Raw genomic sequence first — 22,706 nt, 5'->3', positions numbered from 1 at the left:
GGCAGGGACTTCATAGATCTGCATATGTTAAAAGTACAAATAATGCAGATACATCTAAGCCTTTAAACATAGAAATGAAAAAATCTTCCAAGTTTATGTACATACACTGTTGTTTGGAAGTTTGGGGTCACTTAGAAATGTCGTTATTTTTGAAAAAAAAAAGCATTTTTTTCACTGAAGATAAGATAAAAGCAATTAGAAACACAGTCTAGACATTGTTAATGTGATAAATGTCTGTTCTAGCTGGAAACAGCTGATTTTTAATGGAATATCTTCATAGGGATACAGAGGCTCATTCCCAGCAACCATCACTCCTGTGTTCTAATGCTACATTGTGTTAGCTAATGGTGTTGAAAGGCTAACTGATGATTAGAAAACCCTTGTGCAATTGTGTTAGCACATGAATAAAAGTGTGCATTTTCATGGAAAAAATATGTGAACATGCTTTTAGAGTTCACATTTTGGTGACCTCTTTTGTGATAGTCCAGTATCCAATAATGCCTAACCTTTATTCCTTCCACCAACATCCTGGAAATATCTAAACTCTCTTTGGCTTGGTAATTGTTCAGTTGACTTTCTGAGCTATTGCTTGCGTACTTTGGCTGCCTGCCATTTCACACTGGGCAGGTAGTGAACAGTTAGCTTATTGTAGCTCCTGTGCTGGGAGCAGCTCGCCCTCTTGGTTGTACACAAAGCAGCACTGGTTTAGATGTGTGGCTCAGAGTGAAATCAGCTGACCATGTGACATGCTGTATTGTTGAGTGCTCTGCTATGAGTAATTCATGATATATAAAAAATGATGCCTTAGTTTTAGTAGTTGGTAGTTTCAGTCGATGTTGGAGATGTATTTAGATCACATTTACTGAAGCAAAATTTCACTCTGGTGAAAATCTTTTTTTTTTTTTTTTTAAACCTCCTAAACATGTCAATATGCAGTTTCTTTCTATATGCCAGAAGACATGTCATGAGTAAAATAAGCTATCAATACAATGGCTGAGTATTTCCATTTTAAAACTACAGTGTAGCGAGGGTGGTCTCCAAAACACAGATTTAGACTTCCAGGATTTTTTATGCATACAGACGCAATCCTTCAAACTTGCAGCCTGGGACTTTTTGTATTCATTTTCTTTTTCAAACATGTATTGCTGAATTGTTAGAATATTACAACTTGCCATTGTGTAGTATGCGGTGTTTTTAGTGTTTTAGCAGAGTTGTGTGTGAGCTGGTGTGCTTTAGCTGCAGTGAGTACGGAGGCCTGAGTGGGAAAATAGTTTTAGGGGTTAGATCAACGACTGGTGTGAGCCGTCATTGCTTTCTTTGTAATTTTCAGTATTTGTGTTTTTTGCCTGGTTCTGACCTGTGTGAAAATAGACTATAAAATACAAAATTACACACGATTCTAGCTTACTGTTTCTCCAGCTAGTAGTAGTTTAAAAAAGAGGATCTGATCTCTCACTTCTGTTACAAACAGTTACACTGTCAAATATTTTAAACAAAGTTAAATTTGATATTATGAAATGAAGTGCAAGTGTCTTTTATATTTGTGGCTTTTAATTTTAAAAAATTGGACACACATTCTCATTCAATGGTTTTTATTTAATTATTTTCTACAATGTGGATTAATACTGAAAACATCAAAACTATGAAAGAATACATATGGAATTATGTTGTACACAAAAAATGTTAATCTTCAGTATTAATCTACAATGCAGAAAATATTACAAATAAATAAAAAGCATTGAATGAGAAGATGTGTCCAAACTTTTGACTAGTAGTGTACCTTTTGGTGCAAATTGGTAACAATTATGTGAAACCCGACTTGACTGATAGTGTTTCATGAAGGAAAGTAACATGTAAAATATCCTGAGGACATTTTTAGATTTTTTGCATTTTACATTCAAGTTGATCAAACTCCCTCATGGTAATTACGCTAAAGGTTAGGTAACAGTATTAGATCTGGTCTAGAACAGGTGTTTGTTTGGCCGCCCTTTAGTGTATTTCAGCTGATGTTCAGACCAAACCTTTGACATCAGTAACAGCTTGCTATCCCTTCTTACAAAATTAATCCTCATTTCATTTCGATGTTATGTCAAGTCTGTCAAGTCCAGCTCTATATCTCCCCTGTTTCTGAATTCCCACCAGAGTGTCAGACGGCAGGCAGGGGCTTTCCTGGGATTTGAAGATTTTTGATAGAGGTATGCGGTGAACTGAAAGTTACCTGCCGCCCCATATTGCATTCCAGTGGATGCTTTAGCGCTGGGAAACAGTGTGTCCTCTGTGCTGTGTCTCTGGGGAGGCCTATCATTTCACTCCTACCTGCCGGCGCTGACCTGCACATGGGCCACAGAACAAGACCCTCTCTGTGTGTTCCTCTGTGGAGAGCTGCCCAGTGTGTGCTTGACCCGGCAGAGGGCTGTGATGTCTCAGCACAGTTAACCCCTGTCATTTTACCTTTTAATGCCCGTGCACACAGGAATTTAACCTTTTGTGGGCATTTAATTTATTTCGGAGTTGAAAGCTTTTTCAGACAGAGCTGTTCTTCACATGACAGAATAATCCATTGTGTTTAAATAAAGATGATATGTTGTAAGGATTCCGATGATAATAAGACATTGCATTCGGTTAAGCTGCATCAGTAAATCAATGTAATCTCACTTACATTTGTCTGTCTTGATGTGGTAAGCTTGTTCTCTAATGCCTTTTTTCATCCTTCAAAACAAACGTCCCTGTGGCTAATATGACTTACTCATGCATGTTTGAATATGTTGCTATCAGAGTTCTTAAACGTATTACTGAAAGGTCCACAACTGATTTTTATTATTATTATTATTATTTTAAGATTAGAGGTCCAGAATGATAATGTTAATAACATTTAATCAAATTACTTTTGAAGTGATGAATTTTGAGCCAGATCTGTTCAAGACAGTGAAGATGATTAAGATAGTTTTGAGCCTACTAGGAGACATGGTGCTGTTTGCCAGCAATCAGATGCATCGGTGTGACCTTGATCTCTGATAAATAATTATACCATGAACAGGACATGTGTTGCGATTGGACCAGCATGAAACTGAGGCAGACATGGCTTAGACAGTTAGTCCATACTTCCTTATGAGTTCAGCCAGTGTTACATGTTCCACATCTGTGGGTATGCAAAGGTCTGCTTGGCTCCACGTGACATAAAGTTCGTCATCTTCCAAATTCTGTGAGAGTCCATAGGGACCCCTCCAGAAACAACTGTGTGTAGCCCTGAATTTGTGTCTGTGTGACCTCTGCACTACAAGAGCAGCAGTATACATGCTTGGCAGTAGTTTGCATGTGTGGAATACGTAGGTATGACTGCACATGTATGGAGAAAAGTCTTCCAAACGGACTCCAGTGGAGGCGATAGCAACAATTACATGTCTGGTGTCTGCAGCTGTTAAGTGTGTGCTTCTGCAAGGGAGTATAATGAAGGCTTCAAATGTTCCACTTTATATACTGCATTCATAACCAGAGAGGTGTAGGCTTGGTAAGGACTGACTTGTTGTTCGGTTCACATTTGGACCGAGGGCTGGACTCAAACAAGGTCCAGGCTCTGAGAAGCTCTGGTTATTAGAGATTATTCTGACATAAAGCAGTGGACATGAAGAACACAGCTGTACTAACAAAAACAGTTGAGAGTTTATTTAGTCTCAGAGAAGAAATTCTTCAACAGCAAGCATGGAATTGACTGATTTTAAGGTTTTTGTTTGTTTGGGAGTCAAACAGCCTTTTACTTTGAATGCCTCACGGTCAGAGGATATGTGAATCCGATGAGCGGATATTTCTTTTCCAAATAGCCTTTCAAGACATTACTTATGCAGTGATGCGTAACGTTGCCCACAAAGGCTCTGGAACAAGAAGATAAAGGGATACAAAAGGCGCTCATTGAGCTTCTTAAAGTGTTTTTAATTCTCTTGGCAATGCACAGTGGATAGAATGACAGTCGGAATGATAGATTAAGGCACATGGCAACTGTATTTTTCCTCCAGAGTTGCACTTGTCTGCCCCTATTCTTGGAATGTAAAGCACAGAGTTTACTTCCACTTCAGCCTCAGACCTTGCGGCATCAGTGCTACATAATACACTCCCTCTAGCCCTATACCATCCAGCTTTCATAGCTTTGTGTAACTGTGAATGTGGCCTTTATGCTCCAGTTTTGTTGATATTTCTCTACGTGTGGGGGGGATTTTCTTGTCTTCTCCCTAATACTTGGCAAAGCAATGTGGCATTCGCCCTTGGCAACGTTGAAATCCCACAAAGTCTCACTCTGGGGGCTTTTGTAGCCATTCACAACACTTCCGAGTGATGGACAGGGAGCTGCGCTCTCCTAGGTCGCATCCTTTTCGCCTCAAAATGTGCCTTTTGTTGATATTTGTGGCTCCTCTCTTTTCCTGGGGTCTTTTTCACCAAGGTCGGATGCCACAGGGCTCCAAGGGTAATTACTGTGACAGAGGAGCAGAAGTTAGGCTGGGCTACCCAGGTCGCCCAATCATGTTTTCATCATCGGGAGAATGTTTTTCTTTGAGGACGTAATAAATCCCCCCCTTTGACATGCTGCATTTACTCTGAATACACACAGGAAGAAAGACCCCAGATTTTTTTTCTCTCTCCATTTTGCACCAATGCTTGTAACAAGCTGAGGCAGATCATTGTTGCTAGTTCGCCCTCACTGCTTTTTAAAAGGATAGGTTTGCACACTTAGACATTCCACTGTGCAAGAATTTCATAGGTATTTGCACTGGAATGTCGTTTCTCAGTGGACCGTGTGGGAGACGTAATGGTCATTATAGTGTCCAACTAACATACAGAGTACTCACTGTCACATGCAGAGCTGTATAGAAAATTCACTAGATCGTCAGCCTGGTACTCTTTAGGCAACAGAACTGTGAACATGTTTCCAATCATGTATAAATAACTCACTTTGTCATTTATTTGAATATCAGTGTACTTCTTTTTCCATATTTTTGGACCAATACAGCTTTCCTCTCTGTGTTGGTCTTCAGTGTCTCCAGGGGTCAAAATGCAACACGGGGCCACAACAGTTGATTGTTCTGTAGTAAAAGCTTGTCGTGCCGTAATTATTAATAGAACAAGAGTAGAAATTCAATATCCCTCCATTTAAAAAGAGGGCACATGTTCAGCGTTCCCGTGCTGATCCCTGTTAATGAGAGCGGGTGTGTCCCACTGTATGCACCGGGCTATGGGATCTTTAATTAAATCACTCTTGGACCCATTGCTACACATGTGTTGCACGCGCCTGAAATCCTACACAAGCAGCACCAACGTGCCACACATTTGTCTCATATATACAGTCTGGGAGTGTATTTACGGCACCTCCAAGGCTGTGTTCACACTAAAGCTGAAAATGTCCCCATTCTATCTTGTTTCTCATGTGTAGGGTAGGGTGATACATTGATATATAAAACATCAGGCAGGAATTTGTCTACAGATTTGCTATCTCTTTTTATAGAGGCTATTCCTGTAATGGATCTGGTTGCTTTAGCCCACTGCAGGCAGTGTTCTAAATCCATGGGACAGGCTGCTTTTATAGATGGAATTGAATTTCTAGGTGTTTAGAATAAATGTACACTACTGTTCAAAGGTTTGGGGTCACCCAGGTAGTTTCATGTTTTCATGAAAAGTCACACTTTTATTCATGTGCTAACATAATTGCACAAGGGTTTTCTAATCATCAATTAGCCTTTCAGCACCATTAGCTAACACAATGTAGCATTAGAACACAGGAGTGATGGTTGCTGGAAATGTTCCTCTGTACCCCTATGGAGATATTCCATTAAACATCAGTCATTTCCAGCTAGAATAGTCATTTACCACATTAACAATGTGTAGACTGTATTTCTGATTAATTTAATATTATCTTCATTGAAAAAAAAGTGATTTTCTTTTAAAAATCAGAACATTTACTACTAAATACTACTTGCTACTAAATTATTGGCAATAAGCCAACATTGGCATAGTTTTTTTCTTTGCACATAGCGAATGAAATTGAACAAAAGTAACTGTATGTGTCATCCTTGTTAAAAGCAATCATCAAAGACCAGCAGCAGTTAGCATTGAAAACTACACGGCGGCAACTGGATATAAAGGCCTAGAAGCGTTTGGTGTAATGCAGACAGTGTTTCTTTGATTCTGCATGGACTTTCCCAGACAGCAAGAATAACATATTGGATTACCCAAATTGAGGGGTTTTACCCTTTAATCCCACTTCATTTTGCATGACTTTTGTCACAGGAGTTCTGAGAACATAATCTGCAGCTTCTTTGCCTTCTGAGTGCCTATCTGCTTTGGCACTCTGTTGTATGACTGAAAATAGCCTGAATACCTCCACATTATTGTGCTGTGGTGTTAGGACTGTGTATCAACTCTGACGGAGGATTAATATTTCTATGGGTATGCAAGTAATATAGTACTTGTTGACATGGAATAACTACACTGACTCATAGTTGCATAAAAAGTTGCTGAAGAATTGTCTGAACCATTGAAAGTGACAGGTGTCACATCAACTTCTCTTGTATTACATTGCTGTTAGTTTGTCATTAACTTTATTTTATGTTGAGTGATTTGTAATTGTTACCATTTACAGTATCAAATTGTATTTCGATTAAAAATTTGAAGCAATATTACATTTCATCAGGGTGATTAAGTTAAAAATCACATTCCAAATGTTTCCTGAAGGGTTGGCCTCCCACTTTCAGAGATAACAATAACGGATTTCACAGTCTGTTGTTAGATAAAGTGCCTTTTAAACAGTGTTACGTGAAGCTGCACATGTTGCTTTATTGGCTGCACTAGCAGTGAATAGCTCCCTCCACTGCAACACTGTTCCTTATCATTAGACTGGATAACATTCCTTTCTCTGCACTTTCACTTTTGTGTCACATTCCCGAGATCTCTGTCATTTTGTACCATTGTCTTATATTGCTGCTAAGCTCTACTGTTGCCAAGCCTTTAACACGTGTGCATTCTTAGATTTAGAGTCTGAGATTAGTACTTGGCATGTCAGGGTCAGAGGTGAGTGCTAAGGGAACTCATTCACACCCAGAGAAGGCTGTTTGCTGTCAAGAAAAGAATTGAAATTGTGCATCAGACAGTCATAGGAAATGCGTTTATTTCCTCAGGCTGGCAGTCATGAAATTTTAGTTGATTATTAACTGTCAGAAATAGTTCTGATGAGCAATTTAATTGTCTTTCTTTGTTCATTTTATGCCTATATTAGTTTTAGATTAGTGGTATTAGTGCCTCTGACTACAAGCTGCTTGCTGCAAATCCACCAGATCGCCTCCTCAAACTTATTGGGCGCTGCTGTCTCATCCGGATTAAAAGCCCACAGCAACGGGGTGATGTTTGGCCTTGGAGCGCAATCCATGACGTTAATGGCAATAGATGCTCAGACTCGATTGAATATTACAAGTTAGGTGCCTCAAGATAAACAGCTGGTGCCATTAAACCATAGAAGAGGGCAGAAACGGAGGAGAGCAACATGGAAATAGTGACTGAAACATTTATCATTTTATCAAGGTGAATGGAAATGATTCTATTGATCCAACATGGTGTTTGTTCTTTAGTAATGAAAATTTTGCAGCATAGTTTAGGGCTGACCTACTTCAAGTCTCGGCACCGAATATTCGGATATTGGAATATTCGGGTCCAGCCCTATTATTTACCACATTAACAATCTCTAGACTGTATTTCTGATTAATTTAATGTTAGGTTTGAGACAACACATGTACTGTAAAAAAAAGCCACCACATGACAGGCTATCAGCAGTATTAAAAGCACCACAGACATCTTTGTATGTACAAATGTATGGTCCAATAGTGAAAGTAGTGATGCTCTAGCCAAGTCAAATGAACGGACTATTTCTGTGTTCTGTGTGCATGAAAAGGGCTCACAAAGGCACCGTGGGGTAACGAAGACCATAATGCACTACCTCGCTAACAACATGCCGTCCATTAACACCACTCTGAATGCTGAATAAAAGATATGTAATTCCCTCCTGCACATGCCTCAGTCAAGTTGTCTTCTGAGAGCTGCACAAGATGAGAGGGGACTTAAAAATGTGGACTATTAGCTTAGTTTGTTTTGATGATATCTCATGTGGTAATTCTCCATGACATGTTAAATCTAATACAGAATACTATACTTTTCAACTTCAGCTTGAATCGCAATATCTATCAGAAAAGTTGCAGTTTGAATTTTTCCCAACATTGTTTATTGCTAGCAGGCTTGTTCAATCAGATGTTGCGTTCCATCCTACACTGACATCAACAACTTCAATAGCTTCACACTCGTTGGAACATGGGTCAGATAGGACTTTAAAGCATTTTTTGGGCTGTTTTTTAATGAGAGAAATGTGTGGCTGGAAGGACGTCCTGCTGTGTAAATATGTATGAAATAATTTTGTAAAAAACCACCAGGCTCCAGGATAATTGGACCCAGTTCAAAGTGTGACTTACATGAATAGATCCAGAGAAAGAAAACCAGGATTAGCTGCCAGGTTACTAGCAGCCGTCACTCGAAAGCAATACACGCCATTTATCTGTGCACATCCCAGTTGACTCAGAATTAATGTATTTTTTTGGACAAGTAACTTTGTCTTTCTGTGAGGGAAATCTGATGTTTCACAACAGTAAATCCCACCCTTGAGATGCTTTATGCAGGCTCAACTCAGAGCCAGTGTGATTTGCAGTTGCTGTTTGATGCACATCTGACTTAAATACCAGCCATACTCTAAGCACCACAGATCTGTCATTGTCGAATTCAAGTCTGTAACTGCAAAAATCTAACACACCACGATGACACAAACGTGTTTGCTCTACATTATCTCAGACACTGGCCAAACATCAGAATTTCCACAACTCTTTTATCTTGTGGAGAAAACATTGTGATACTGTTTGCATGGCGTCTGGGTGGGTCTCTGCCATTTTGTTCCCAGACAAATGAAAGAAAAAGGAAGGCAGCCAGTAAACAGGGAATACATTAAATCTTCCGAGCAGTGCCCTGTAGTCAAAACAAGAGCAGACTGCTGTGTTTTATCTGATGGCATTTTTCTAAAATGTAGCAGGCACTTCAAAGCAGAAGCTAAAACGTCTTAGTATGATTTTAAGATACTGTGTTTTTTAACCAGCAGATGGGGACATTGCCATTGACTTTTTGTTTTATCCTACATTTACTCACATAGTTGCACAAAAATGCTGCAGGAGGAATATAAATGTCATACTGTAAAATAACGGGATATTTATATTGTGTGTTGCTGATCGGCTTCATCAAGACTATGTGAATGTGGTTTCATCAGATTTGATTTACTCTTTCTGGCTCAACTTTGATTGGTGCACTTTGTCACATCATTTTTTCTAACTGATCCCCACCCTTTTGAGAACAGTAAGAGGAGCACAGACAAAAACAATTATGTCCCATAAAATACCCATAAATTATTTGGCAGAAAATAGTGTGTTCACTTAAAATCCCATCAGTAATGCTAACAAGCTCACTGAGGCAAAAAGGTTTTCAGGGGCTTTTCTGAAAACTTTAGCTATGAACTGAAATGATTGCAGTTGTTCAGAGTGACCGGCACAAGTAGGAAAGACAGCTGGTATTAAGATGTTGAAGTGGAAGCACTGGACTTTTCCTCTTTCGAAGCATTTTCCCAGGGGGCTGAAACATGACAGAAGATGACAGAAAAGAGACAGTGATTGAGTCTGACAGTGGTTATTGTGTGTGACAAATGTGTCATGTACCTCTTGAAAAAGAAAGCATTACTAAGTTATAAAGTTTAGTAAAAGAGAGCCTCTTTTCTTCTAAAGCATTGAAAGATTCCAATGTAAACACTGTTAAACCCCTCCATGCTGAGGTGATGGCTGCGCAGTGTCCCATCGCTCTCCTGCAACAAGGTCTGTTCCTGTGAAGTTAATTCAATTAAAGCAGACAAAAGGCCACTGGCACCAATAAAGTTTGGGTGAAATGTGAAGCCATGCGATGGACACACACAGTCTTGTGGCCAGTCAAGCGTGATTTACATTTGCATAATGCCTGGCTGCTGGGCAGGCTCACCGTCACCATGGGTTACAGTGGGTGCTGTGAAGAAATGCAGCTCCGTGTTTAGTGGGTGTGTCCTGTGTGAGGCTGATGGGGAGGGTGTCCTCACCAGCGCCACACACAGACCAATACATGCACACAGTTTGTGTTCACCTTTATCTAGATGTAGCTGTTTTACCTTAAATATAATTTTGGAATAAATCTTGAATAAATCCCAACAGTAAATAACCACAAGACAACATCCATCCATCCATCCATTATCTATACACCGCTTAATCCTCATTAGGGTTGTGGGGGGGCTGGAGTCTATCCCAGCTGACTTAGTGTGAAGACAGGGGACACCCTGGACAGGTCTCCAGTCTATCACAGGGCTACATATACAGACAAATAATCACACTCGCATTCACACCTACGGACTATTTAGAGTTACCAATTAATCTCAGCATGTTTTTGGATTGAGGGAGGAAGCTGGAGAACCTGGAAAAAAACCCACGCATGCACAGGGAGAACATGCAAACTCCATGCAGAAAGATCCCAGGAAGGTGGGGATACAAACCAGGGCTCTTCTAGCTGCAAGGCGAAAATGCTAACCACCGAGACACTGTGCAACCCCCAACAATAAATGTGTAGTTATGTAATTGTGATTGGGAACGCTTGGTGAGTGCATTGCATAATTAGTCTAACCAGCGTACAAAGTGGCGTAAAAAGGTCATAATTGCTCAGATCTGCTGTTCTGTTAGGACTGTGCAGCTTTGCTTTGGTGCCTCTGACCAGACAACTTCAGTCTACCAGTGTTTGACTATTGTCCAAATATTGTATGCCAAATTTGAACACCGTCAGCAATGCAGACGGCATGGCAGATCATGGAGACAACAGTGATATTACCACCACCAAAGTTAAACTCATATGTTCTATGACTAAAATGGCACCATTAGCACAGGATAAATTCCTGCTGTACTCAGTTTATGTAAACCAACAATTATAGAGTCGTGATGCTGTATTTATTAAGAACCTTATTTAAAATTTGCATCACTTGCTTTCTCCCACAAATTGTGTTCTCTCTGTACGTCACTTCTGTGACAGCTGGTGGGTGGGGCTTAGGTTTGTGCCAGTACAGTCAGATATGCCTTGATCAACCCTGATCCCGATAATTGAGACCAACTCGGGACATCCCTAGAATTTGATAGATGGTTCCTTCTTTGACATTGTTGGTTTTGGTTTTGTTGATTTAGCTAATATTAAATCTTCGTGTGACACCGTGATGCTCCCCCAAAACCCTGCAGTTCATGCAATGTGAGGTACATGTAAGACAAACAACTAAGCTGGTTGTTTAAGTTGAACTGCTTGTTGTTAAGAGGAAGTCAGTTGCAATTATTTTTGTGATCATTTACAATAAATTTGCCATTAAGTTAATGTCATCCAAAGAATATATCCACATTAAAACATGAATCTTTAACAATGGTAATTTTGGCAGTCATCGTTAATAACCCGCCAGCACCATTACACACACCGCATTGCATCATTTCTTTCACAAGTGGGAGGTTTAGACTTCATGAACCCTCAAATAACAGTGTAATCCACTAGTGACGCCACTATGTTTCTGAGCACACTGGTTACTTGTGTGAAAAACAGCCCCTAAAGGCTCATCTGGAAGCAACACTACAGTGTTTACAGTCTGTTCAGTGGCTTTTGCCACAAACCAAGTGGCTCCCTAACGTTTGCATGGATAGCATCATGCTGGATTTTTACCACTAAGTCAAACACTTGGGTTTTTCTGAAAATGGTTCTGACATTTGGTGAAAGTGGTGAAAGGAGACCAGCAGGGGGCACAATTTGCTGAAGCAGTAAGCCTGCAAGACTTATCAGCATTAAAGTAGCAGCTGGTTTTTCTGTGGCATCGGTGTGGTTTAATCAGAAATGACAAGTGTGAGATCATGTAACATGCGCTTCCAATTTAAAGCCATGCCTCTGCCTTATCCCCAGCACATACGACAGGGGGGACTACTCACACAACACACAGACAGTTCAGACACTCCTCTTGGCAGCAGCGTTCATGGAGGCCTCACTCATGGCTTAGCACTCTGAGGAGCGATAACAATCGACCAGCAAGTAACTGCCCCGGCCCCCCGCCATGTTAAAACCTACGTACACATCGCAGACTTTGATCCAGGGGAGGAGGTTTTAGAAAGGCTTTAAGAAGAATGAGTACTATATGGTTTTAGCTCAGGGTTTCACAGTGTTTACAATTCAGACACAGTTAGGATCCTTCTATCCATTTGCACATGCACAGACAGAAACACATTATTCCTTGATGTGAGTGGTCAACAATGAGATCCTTCTTGGTTCTAAATGTTTATATTTTATTCTTGCGTAATGTAAGGGTTTCATTGCATAATTTATCATTTTAAAATGGTTTCACCGTGAAAAACTGACTCGGGGGGGTTAATGATTCAGTGATGTTTAATGTGGCAGGTTTGAGTTACCCCTGTTGGATCAGTGTATGTTCAGTGTGTGTGCTTTCTGCCAATGCCCCATCCTCTGAGGTAAAGAGACCAGAGCTGTGTTTCATCCCCAGCAAAGTAAATATCCTTTCATTCTTCAAAACCTTGTAAAAGTCATGTCGACAGGAGAAGAGCAAACTGGAGGGATGTTAATGTTCCATGCTACTCCCTCTGCTCACTGCCTGCACGCTCTGCTTCCTAAGTGTCCCCTACCCACTCACGGACAAGTGGCAATGAATCTGTCAGGCCTGATGTGGTTTCCATTTAGGGTCTGTTAAAAAAAACAATGGAGAAGCCCATTTAGTTGGGAGTTACTTTGCTCAGTCGGGGATCAGTTGCAAAGGGCGACCTCCTCACCTCTACTGCCAGAACACCACTATGTTAATTCATTTTCCTGAAACAGTTGCTGCTTTCAAATGGAACTTGTGAGTTTGTGATTACGACATAGGAAGTTGTGTACACGAAATGCTTGGTGTTCAAGTGGTACCATCTGTAGTATGTCCTCAGAACACTGCTGCTCTGCAACATGGATGTTACTGTCTGCTTCTAGAATCCACTGAGGCTACCCATGTAGCAAGTTAACAAAAGCAATGTAGCAAACTCGAAGGCAGAAAAGCAGAAAGTACGGGGCAAATGTTTAGATTATACATAATGCAATTCCAAATTCTTAATTCAACAGGCCAACAAGCCCAAATTTTCAGCCATAGACTGAAAAAACTGTCTTTAGCTACAAGAAGAACAAGGAGTCAAATAACAGATGATGTCCCCGACGGAGTCTTGATCTCAAATCATCTGGGATTACAAAAAGAGAGAGAAGCAACCGAGACAGCCTTAAACCTAAAAGGAACTCTGACATGTTCTCCAAGATAGCTGAAACAGCCTGTCTGCCAGACACCTTGAAAAACTTCACACAAATGAAATGTACAAAGGAGGACTGGTACCTATGACAGCTGCTCAATGGTACAGTGTCCAGAATTTGGAAAAATCTATTAGTAGAAAAGGAATTAAATATTTTCAATTAAGTTTTCATTAGAGTACAATCACCTGTAACTATGAGTTATTGTGCTTTCGTGCACTTCGAAGGAGCCTTTCATATCTATTTCATATCGGTTCCCTTTCCACAAAGTCTGCCGTGTTACGGAAAAACGGAATAGGATATGCTTAACATCTGGTCAAATTCGATATAATGCTTCTACAGTCTAAAACTGTTGCATCGTCTGTACCTAGACAAACTTTGGATATTGTGTGATGATCTATGTTACACATCCTTTAGCTTATGCTGAAATACTTTTAATCTAGTATTTACACCAATGTGGACTTGAGATAATTCATATGCGGACACATAAAAGAAGAGGATAAAAGCTAATGTTGGACCATGTATGCTCTGGGATTTTCTGCTAATATGTTCATCAAAAGCAACTTTATCAAGCTGTGTGTCTATCAGCTTGTTGTTCAGGTCTTCTGCCCCACAAGTGTCCAAAAATAAATGCATGTTTCCTTAAGTTAAAATGTTAATGAAAGTTTGACCTCAGAAATGTTACATACTTTACAGCATTGATATGCAGTATGGAAGACTGCATCGGTGGTGAGATTTTTAATTTCTGTAATGGGCTTGATTTGAAATGTAGAATCATCTGTTGAAGCAAAGCTCACAGAAAGTCAGAACTGAATGATCAGAGAGCAGCTTCAATCTGTTTTCTGCCTAAACACTGACTTTGGCAAAAGTGCAAGAACCCAAAAATTTGCAGAGAACAAACAACCGCTTCTGGTAGTCTCACTTTCCATGTTATGATCTCCTGACACTGGCTTTCCATAGTGTGTGTGTTTCCTCTGCCCTCGCTAACAATGCAGCTCAGGAAGTATGTCAGGATAAGGGCCAGACTGCTAGGCTCTCTTTGGTCACTGCATCCAACTTTGAGGGACAATCACGCAGTCTTGTTAATCCCAGAAAAGCGAGCTCAGTGTTCAAGAAAGCTGTGGATCTGTGAAAGGGAATTACTGCCCCAGGTGTCTTCAAAGAAAACTCTGCCATGTCCCTGTGGCTGGTGAGTGCTGTTTCAACATGTCACTTTAAGCTGTGGGTGGTCAGGGATTCGCTCCCAGCTCCGGGTCAGTCCGACTACAGCACGTCAAATGGTAAAGCTGGTGGTTTTGCCTGTTTTGAGATGGAAACTTTTGTATGCCTAACATTCTTTCAACCATTTCATAACAGATGGCATAGATTTTTAGATTGACTTGACTGCTCTTCCTTTTATGTGAGAACACAAACCAATTTGGTAATAGTTTATCAGTGACAGCATTATTGTCCATTCTCAATCCAGTTTTGAATCCATTTATCGAATCCAAATTAAATTGTAGAGGTTTTGCTACAATAATTTGTAAGTGACAAAATGGATACATCACTTAAATGCAACGATCAGTAATTAATTGAATTGGTTGGGAAAGCACAGGCACTCAAGTGTCATATTTATTTTGATAAGCCATAGCTACAACCTGAGAATGAGAAATGCAAAATGTGGAACACTGATTAAAAATGTCTTTGCCACATTGCAGTAAATGTTTTGTTACCTGCTCAAATAAACTGTAAGATCCAATAGAGGACTGTTGAGCTGAAGAGCTTATCATATTGACAGTATAACAATGCTGGCATTGGCTTAATGTGATCATCAACTATATAGAATTTCTCAATAGAAAGAGTCACCTCTTTGTTTCTCTTGCTAAATTACAACAACACACAGCCTTTTTGTGGTTGGAGGGTGATTTTTAGAGGGTGTTTCTGTTTCCTCAAAGTCTTCAGACATCAGCTTGCAGAGTAAATTAACCAGACAACAGTTAAAAATGTCTTTTAAAACCAACACAAAAGTAGTGTTGTTTAGCTACAGCTAATGTACGCTACCATTCAAAAGTTTGGGTCATTTAGAAATGTTATTTTTGAAAGAGAAGTTGCGGTTTTTTTTCAATGAAGATAACATTAAATGAATCAGAAACACAGCCTACACATTGTTTATGTAGTAAATGACTATTCTAGCTGGAAACGGCTGATTTTTAATGGAATATCTCCATAGGGGTACAGAGGAACATTTCCAGCAACCATCACTCCTGTGTTCTAATGCTACATTGTGTTAGCTAATGGTGTTAAAAGGCTAATTGATGATTAGAAAACTCTTGTGTAATTATGTTAGCACATGAATAAAAGTGTGAATTTCCATGGAAAACATGAAATTGTCTGGGTGACCCCAAACTTTTGAACGGTAGTGTATGTGCTGCTGTACTTTTCTCTTTGCTAATAAAAAGACAAAGAAATTGGAGCTCGGCAGATTTGAATACTCCTTTTTGCAGAGGTTTAAACCTCCATCTTAGTGGTTATAAAGTTTTGTCTCCGGTCATCTTCTTATCAGTGTTGTGTTTAGTTTTCAAACATGGACATTGTAAGAAACAGAATGTGAAAATCAGAGTACACCAAGATGTTGTATTTTAAAAAAAACATTTTCCATACCTGAATCTATTCAAGGTAACTGGGTGATCTTTGTAAATTACACAGGTTAGACATTTTTAATTTTATTAAGGGATGTTTTTGTCCTTATGGTCCACTTAGTGAAAATGAGACGCACTTCATTCCATTTTTATGAAGTACCTTGTTATTGTTGTTGTGTCTCAACCTGATAAAATGTTTCTTTATGGCAGACACTCTGTCTTGTGAGGTTGACTGTCTGCTTTTTGACCTCACTCAGACTGTCTGTGCTCAGTCCATTTGCCCACAGTTCTCTTTTTCTGTCTCTCTTTTGTCCTGTCCTCTGATGTGGAAGTGTCACGCCTGGAGGTGTCCGGACGGTTAATTACTTTATGGCCGTGCAGAACGCAATAACTTTCACACTGATGACTGCTTTACAAGGGGCTGTGTGCTCATCACTGGAGGTGGGCCCACATCTGTCATTGACTCCTATGCAGTGGTCAGCTGGTCGTCCACAGGAAAACAGAAGACAGAGCAGCAGGCTTCCTTAATTAACCTTCATTTAACCTTCAGTTGACCTGTTATGGCTCTTTTTAAGAAGGTTTCACTACTAAAGGACTGGAGCCATCATGTTAAAATAATGAATATACAGTCAAGGTACACACATATACTCCATCGCTATTTTTTTACTAAGTGAAGAAAGACGTAGCAGCACTACAGGGATGCTTTTCATCACCTCAGCCTGCATGTTGTCCATTCCTGCCCTGTCTGGGCTTTTATGAGGCAGCTGATGATTGCTCAGAGACCTTTGGTGTTCGAGGCACATTTATAATTAAAGCTCCAAAGGTGAAGTGGTCACTGTGGGTACTTTGTGTGTGGCGGGTGCTTGTGTAAATGATAATTAAAGGTTAAAGAGCTCACCCTTTGGAATTTGTAATTTACTCCCCCACAAAGGATGAAGTTGTCTGGAAGTTATTTACAAAAAACTTCAATCAACCCTCTGATTCATTACTTTTATGACTACAAATGTGCTAAATCCCCAGATTTTTGGATCAGTTGTCCATTCATCCATTACCTTTTCACTGCTTAATCCTCATTAGGGTTACGGTGAGCTGGAGTCTATCCCAGCTGACTTAGGGTGAAGTCAGGGGACACCCTGGACAGGTTACCAGTCTATAGCAGGGCTACACATAGAGACAAACAAGCACACTCACATTCACACCTACGAACAATTTAGAATCACCAACCAACCTCAGCATGTTTTGGACTGTTGGAGGAAGCCTGAGTCCCCAGAGAAAACCCATGAATGCACAGGGAGAACATGCAAACTCCATGCAGAAAGTTCCTGGGAATGCTGCGACACAAACCAGGGATCTTCCAGCCGCAAGGTGAAAGTGCTAACCACCAAGCCACTGTGCAGCCCTGGATCAACTGTAAATTATTTAATTTTATATAACAAACATTTTGATGGTATTTACAAGGGTCTGCCACAATGTAAGAAAAGTAGCGTCTCTTTCTCTTGCTTCATGTATTTTTCTGTACCCACAAACTTAAGAAGGCCAAGGAAGTTTCTTCAAGTGTTGCATCTGCACATATGGGCCCTGTAATACCTTTTTGGAAAATCCGATACAGTTTTCCGGATTTTACCACTGCATGGCAATGCGTTTTACTTTTCTTTGTCATGTCTCATTGGGACATTATAACAGGTTATGATTGCAGTATCACTTGCTTGCAGTTACAGAGATTTAAACCTGTGCCAATGGATTTTTGTCATTCTTTCTGCCTTCTCCTGTCTAAAGAAGCTTTGGGTTAACAGCTGGGATTATAGTTTTCTTTAAACAGAACATCTCATTGTGCTCTCCAGTTTAGTCACCAGTCCGCACTTGAATTTGCCAAAAGTGTTTCCATCTGCTGACTTTAGATAGAGCTATGTCTTTATGCTATGTCAAAAGATGAAATGAGCTTTCACTTAATTCCCCATGGCTTCCTGCCATGTGCGTACATTCGCCAAGCTCTCAATCCCCCCAAAAGAGACAAACACTCCGCCCTGGATCAATAGTGGGAGGGGCAGGAGCTAATTGCAGCATTAATCACAACCACTTTGTAGGGGGCAGAAACATGAAATGTAATATTTAAACTAATGGGTCTCCATTGGAAATGTTATTATTGGCTATTAGTTAACTTCATTTTAAATGTGTTCTGCAGCGGTGGTAACTAACAGACTCTGGAAGTACTTTCTTGATGTCAATTCATATTATGGGAATAACGATCTCTTACAGTAGCCATGTGGATAACTGGTTGCATGATGTCATTTAGTCTCAGCCAAATGTTGGCACTTTGCTAATGACAGCTGCAATACATGTAAAATATGCAATAAGGTGAGAGCACAGCGTACAATTTCATCAGTGAGCTGCAGTGTAGCACAGTGTCTGCACTTAATAAGTCTGAGGAGAAGGCTGTGACTAACTGGAATACTAAATCTAGTCTGTGCTACATTTTCAATGTTGATTTTATTTGCCAGACTTGTATTTACATAATTTTTTTTTGCTCCACAGATCTGACAGATGAGATACTCAAGGAAAATTGATGATCTAATTCCTGGATCAAGTTATAAGTATAACCAAGAGAAAGTTAAAACAGTCTTTCTGTATTGATGCGTATAAAAATCGACTCCATTTTACTGATAGGTAATATTTAATTATACTGATGAATGGAAGCCACCAGCTGCGACCAAACCCCCCCCCCCCCCCACCACCACCTTTAAATCCCTGACCGGCCACTTCCCCTCTAATTCTCCCAGGAACAATGACCCTTAACTCCCTAACCTCTTGTCTAGTTTCCTAGAACGGACAACAGACCTGACGTTACCAGATTGAGACTGAGCTCATTGTTTGCACTACACAGGGGCAGGAAGTATGCATAATATTGTCCCGGGCCTTCTCTGGAACTTCAGTCCCTTTGCCAGTATTGTGTCATCTTCTTTAACAGTAAAACACAGGAGTTGGTGTAATGGTGAGACCGTGTTTTCACCCAAGTACGCAGCTTCACCCTCTGTAGCTTATAACCATGTGGGAAACAGTATATTCTCAGTATTCTTGACTGATACTGTTGTTATTAGGAGCATGTGGAGGGACTGTTTTTTTGTAAATGGTGTGGTAATTTTAGACCTATCCTCAATTTTTGCAAGGTTTCATGTGATATACACTACTGTTAAAAAGGGTGGAATCACTTAGAAATGTCCTTATTTTTGAAAGAAAATCATTTTGTTTCAATAAAGATAGCATTACATTAATCAGAAATACAGTCTAGACATTGTTAATGTGGTAAATGACTATTCTAGCTGGAAACGGCTGATTTTTAATGGAATATCTACATAGGGGTACAGAGGAACATTTCCAGCAACCATCACTCCTGTGTTCTAATGCTACATTGTGTTAGCTAATGGTGTTGAAAGGCTAGTGTGATTTGCTGAACGTTCCATAAAGCAAGTGTGATGACTGCACGTCACACAAGAGTCAACAGGACCCCTGCTTGATGCTCTGTTTATGCGTATACTGTATTCTATGCTCTCTGCTTCATTCCTTTCATGTGGCTGCGCACACCGTTTTCTCTGTTATAAACAAAGCAGCTTATTGGCCTGGTCGCCATTCATATTAGGACATTTCAGTTTAAAAACAGTGTTTCAGAGAAACAAAAAGGAAAGGGAAATGTAGCTGGAGCTTTCATGTCAGGTTCAGCTGTGGCCGACTGTGTTACAAATTTCCTCTGTTGACTGAAGACAAAGTGTGTTAACAAGACTGAATGTTGATGGAACTGAAATCTAGTGAGTCAAACACAGACACAGGGTTTCATTTCACATTCATCCATTAGCCTACGTAGGACACTATTTACACAATACTTGTGGGATTTGACCCTGACCTACAAAAATATCTGCCTATATGTTGCTTGCGTTTTGTGGTATCGAATCCTGACAGACCACAAAATGAACTCAATGAAAAACTTACTGCAACAACTCGTTGTAACTGATTGCTTTTAACTGAAATGAAGAGTTTGTGTGGATGTCAATAGTGTCAACTGGCAAAATTCAAAACCATCAAAACAGAAGTGTGCTAAAGCAAGCTTCACTGTTCATATTTCAGCGCATTTATATAAGATTGTTAAGTGGGTTATCTACTGCAATCATTACTCCGCCAAGGAGCGCGGCGATGTTATGTGACGATCGGTGTACGTTTGTTTGTCTGTTCGTCTGTTTGTTTGTTAGCAGCATTACTCAAAAACGGACTAATGGATTTGGAGGAAATTTTCAGGGAAGGTCAGAAATGACACAAGGACCAAGTGATTCCATTTTAGCAATGATGCGGCTTATAGTCTGGATCCACAGATTTGTTAAAGATGTCTGTGTCATTGGGAGATAGCGGCACGGCGCCACTGTAACTATGACAACAAGTGAACACTACGTCAGCTGCCTGCTGACGATCATGTCATTGCTATCCTACTACAAATCAACGACTGTGGACTATTCGGAACTTATCCATCGGAAATCATACAAGGAACAATTGATTAAATTGTGGGATGTTTGAGAGTCCCATCAACTCCCGCAGCCCGCTACATATTTAGATCACGCGATTCGGTATCATGCATAACACATGCCTTTGCTCAGCGCAAGACCATTTTGTTTGTGGGTACACTGATATTATTCTATGTTGATGTGATTTCTGATCATCAACAACTAATAAACAAATGTTACATCTCATAAAAAAAAAAAATTTAAAAAAGGTTCATTTCTGACAATGCCATATGAGGGAATGAACAGCCTTGGGAGAGTACTGCCCTCTCTGGGTGCTTTTCTTGTTTTTAATTTGGCTAAGAATTGTCCGTTTGTGTGTATAAGCGCTTTTTTTCTGCTGGGCTGTTTAGTTTCAGAGAAAAAGGTGGTGTATTTACCTCTACGTTTAAACAGATTTCGTCCTAAAATTCTAGATGGTAAGCATTGCATTTTCCAACACCCTGCAAGGATTTTTAGATTTGGATCATTCTGTGGAAAAGGCTGACCTCAACAAAACACAGGAAGCAGCTTCGAATACACCCAAACAGACCATTAGGCCTATGTTCACCAAAAAGTCACAGGCTTCCTTTTCTCATCTCCCTGAAAGGAAACAAAGGAGGGAGCAGGAGCACGCTCACGCTTTATTGTTCTGTAATGATATTCAGCTAATGTGATTTGCCAGAGCATAAAGCCAAATGTTCTGGTTCAGTATTTTAGAATGAAAAATTGCCTTATCACAACAATCAGGTGTATTTGCAGACCTAGTGGGCAAAATTTCCGCTAACCTCCCAGATCACCTTTTATAATTTCACAGTTCTGTCTTTCTCGCTCGTCTTTGAATGTTGATCCAGTTAAAAATATCATTGGAGCCATTTATTTTATTTGCCTTCCACTATATCTAATAAGGGAAGCTAAACATCCACTTCAGTTTCTGCCACTGATGCAGTCCTCAGTCTCAGTGCTAACTACCTCCACAGAGTGACAGGCTTAGAGGCTCCATAGACCATTTATGATTGATCTGAGACTGCCAATCTTCATTAGGATCCCCATGGCAGCTACAAATGCACCAGCACACTCCACTGAATGCACTTATCTGTCCGATGGGCGCATATATCTGCTGTTTTTCACTTTTTCTTTCTTTGCTCACCTTGCCTCCATTTGCACATCTTTTCTTCGAAGCCTTTGATATCGGATGGAGCTCATTTAATCACCCGCTGGAAAGCACTGCATCATATTTACAGCTTCATTTTAATTCCTGACAATATACTGTTAGTCCACTCATCACATATTAGATTCATTCTTCTTTCTTTGCACCACTACTCCGTTCAAGCCATCCCCCCTTTCCTACATTAAATTGCAGACCCCCCTCCTTTTTCCATCAGTATAAGTGCCTCATTCTTTACCAGACGGCTCTGCCCGACCCATCCCACCACCGCCCACTTCTGCCTTCTCCTCTCCTAATCTCTTCCTCCTCATGCTTTCAATGGAAGGTCCTGCAGCGTCCACAGAAAGAGAGGACAGGATGGAGGATAGAGGGATGCTGTAGGGATGCTACAAACCAGAGGGAAGGATGCACTTTATGGGAGTCCTCAGTCTCTGACAGCCAAAGAAAATGTACCTTTTCATAAGTCTGATCAAAAGCTGTCCCGGGATTGTCTCAAGGACTAGCTAGTAGAGTCTTTGTACCTCTGGACAGGAATTTTGAAGGACAGTCTAGAGAGGGAGGGGAGACGTGGAGCAAGGAACAGACAATAGTGGAACAGTAGAGGACGTGAGGAGGTTTTTCAGGAGAGAATGGGCGGACTAGACTGGTGTCTCGCCACAGTCTTCAGTTGGGCAAAATTTTTCTTCTACTGCATCTTTCCATTTTGGAAGCCAAGGAAAAGCAATAAGAAGGTACAGTTGGTATGTTAGATTTAATTTGAACTAAAGTTGGTTTTCAGGATAATTGGTCTATTTTTTTTTCTTTTATTCAGTTTAAGATTCACCCTCTTGCATGTTGAAGTTGGTGACAGTACCAGATTATCCTCGTTCCATTTGTTAATCAGTTTGTCAGTCTGCCACTTTGGTCCAAGCTGAAATATCTTTAAGTGGTGGATGGATTATGTTAAAACTTGGTTCCAACATTGAT

At 40.2% G+C, this 22,706-nt stretch overlaps 1 protein-coding gene across 15 annotated transcripts in view; it reads left to right on the top strand.

The window, feature by feature from the left end:
* tns1b (tensin 1b) overlaps positions 1 to 22,706 on the top strand; it is a 200,269-nt gene that overhangs the window by 4,919 nt on the left and 172,644 nt on the right. For 5 of the 15 annotated variants that reach the window (XM_055015165.1, XM_035952280.2, XM_055015160.1 and 2 more), the window contains exon 1: positions 22,326 to 22,471. The exons of 2 other annotated variants lie outside the window; for them this stretch is intronic. In XM_055015165.1, coding sequence (XP_054871140.1) covers positions 22,370 to 22,471 — 102 coding nt within the window. In that variant the 5' untranslated portion in view covers positions 22,326 to 22,369. Of the gene's footprint in view, positions 1 to 14,475; positions 14,624 to 14,696; positions 14,715 to 22,324; positions 22,472 to 22,706 lie in introns of those variants that run through there. 8 more of the 15 variants (XM_055015175.1, XM_055015161.1, XM_055015169.1 and 5 more) reach the window with 5 other exon arrangements.

Source organism: Amphiprion ocellaris, chromosome 11 (assembly GCF_022539595.1).
Source record: "Amphiprion ocellaris isolate individual 3 ecotype Okinawa chromosome 11, ASM2253959v1, whole genome shotgun sequence".
In the NCBI taxonomy this organism is placed as follows: domain Eukaryota; kingdom Metazoa; phylum Chordata; class Actinopteri; family Pomacentridae; genus Amphiprion; species Amphiprion ocellaris.
Note: the sequence above shows the minus strand (reverse complement) of the source record. Positions and strands in the feature narration are given on the sequence as shown.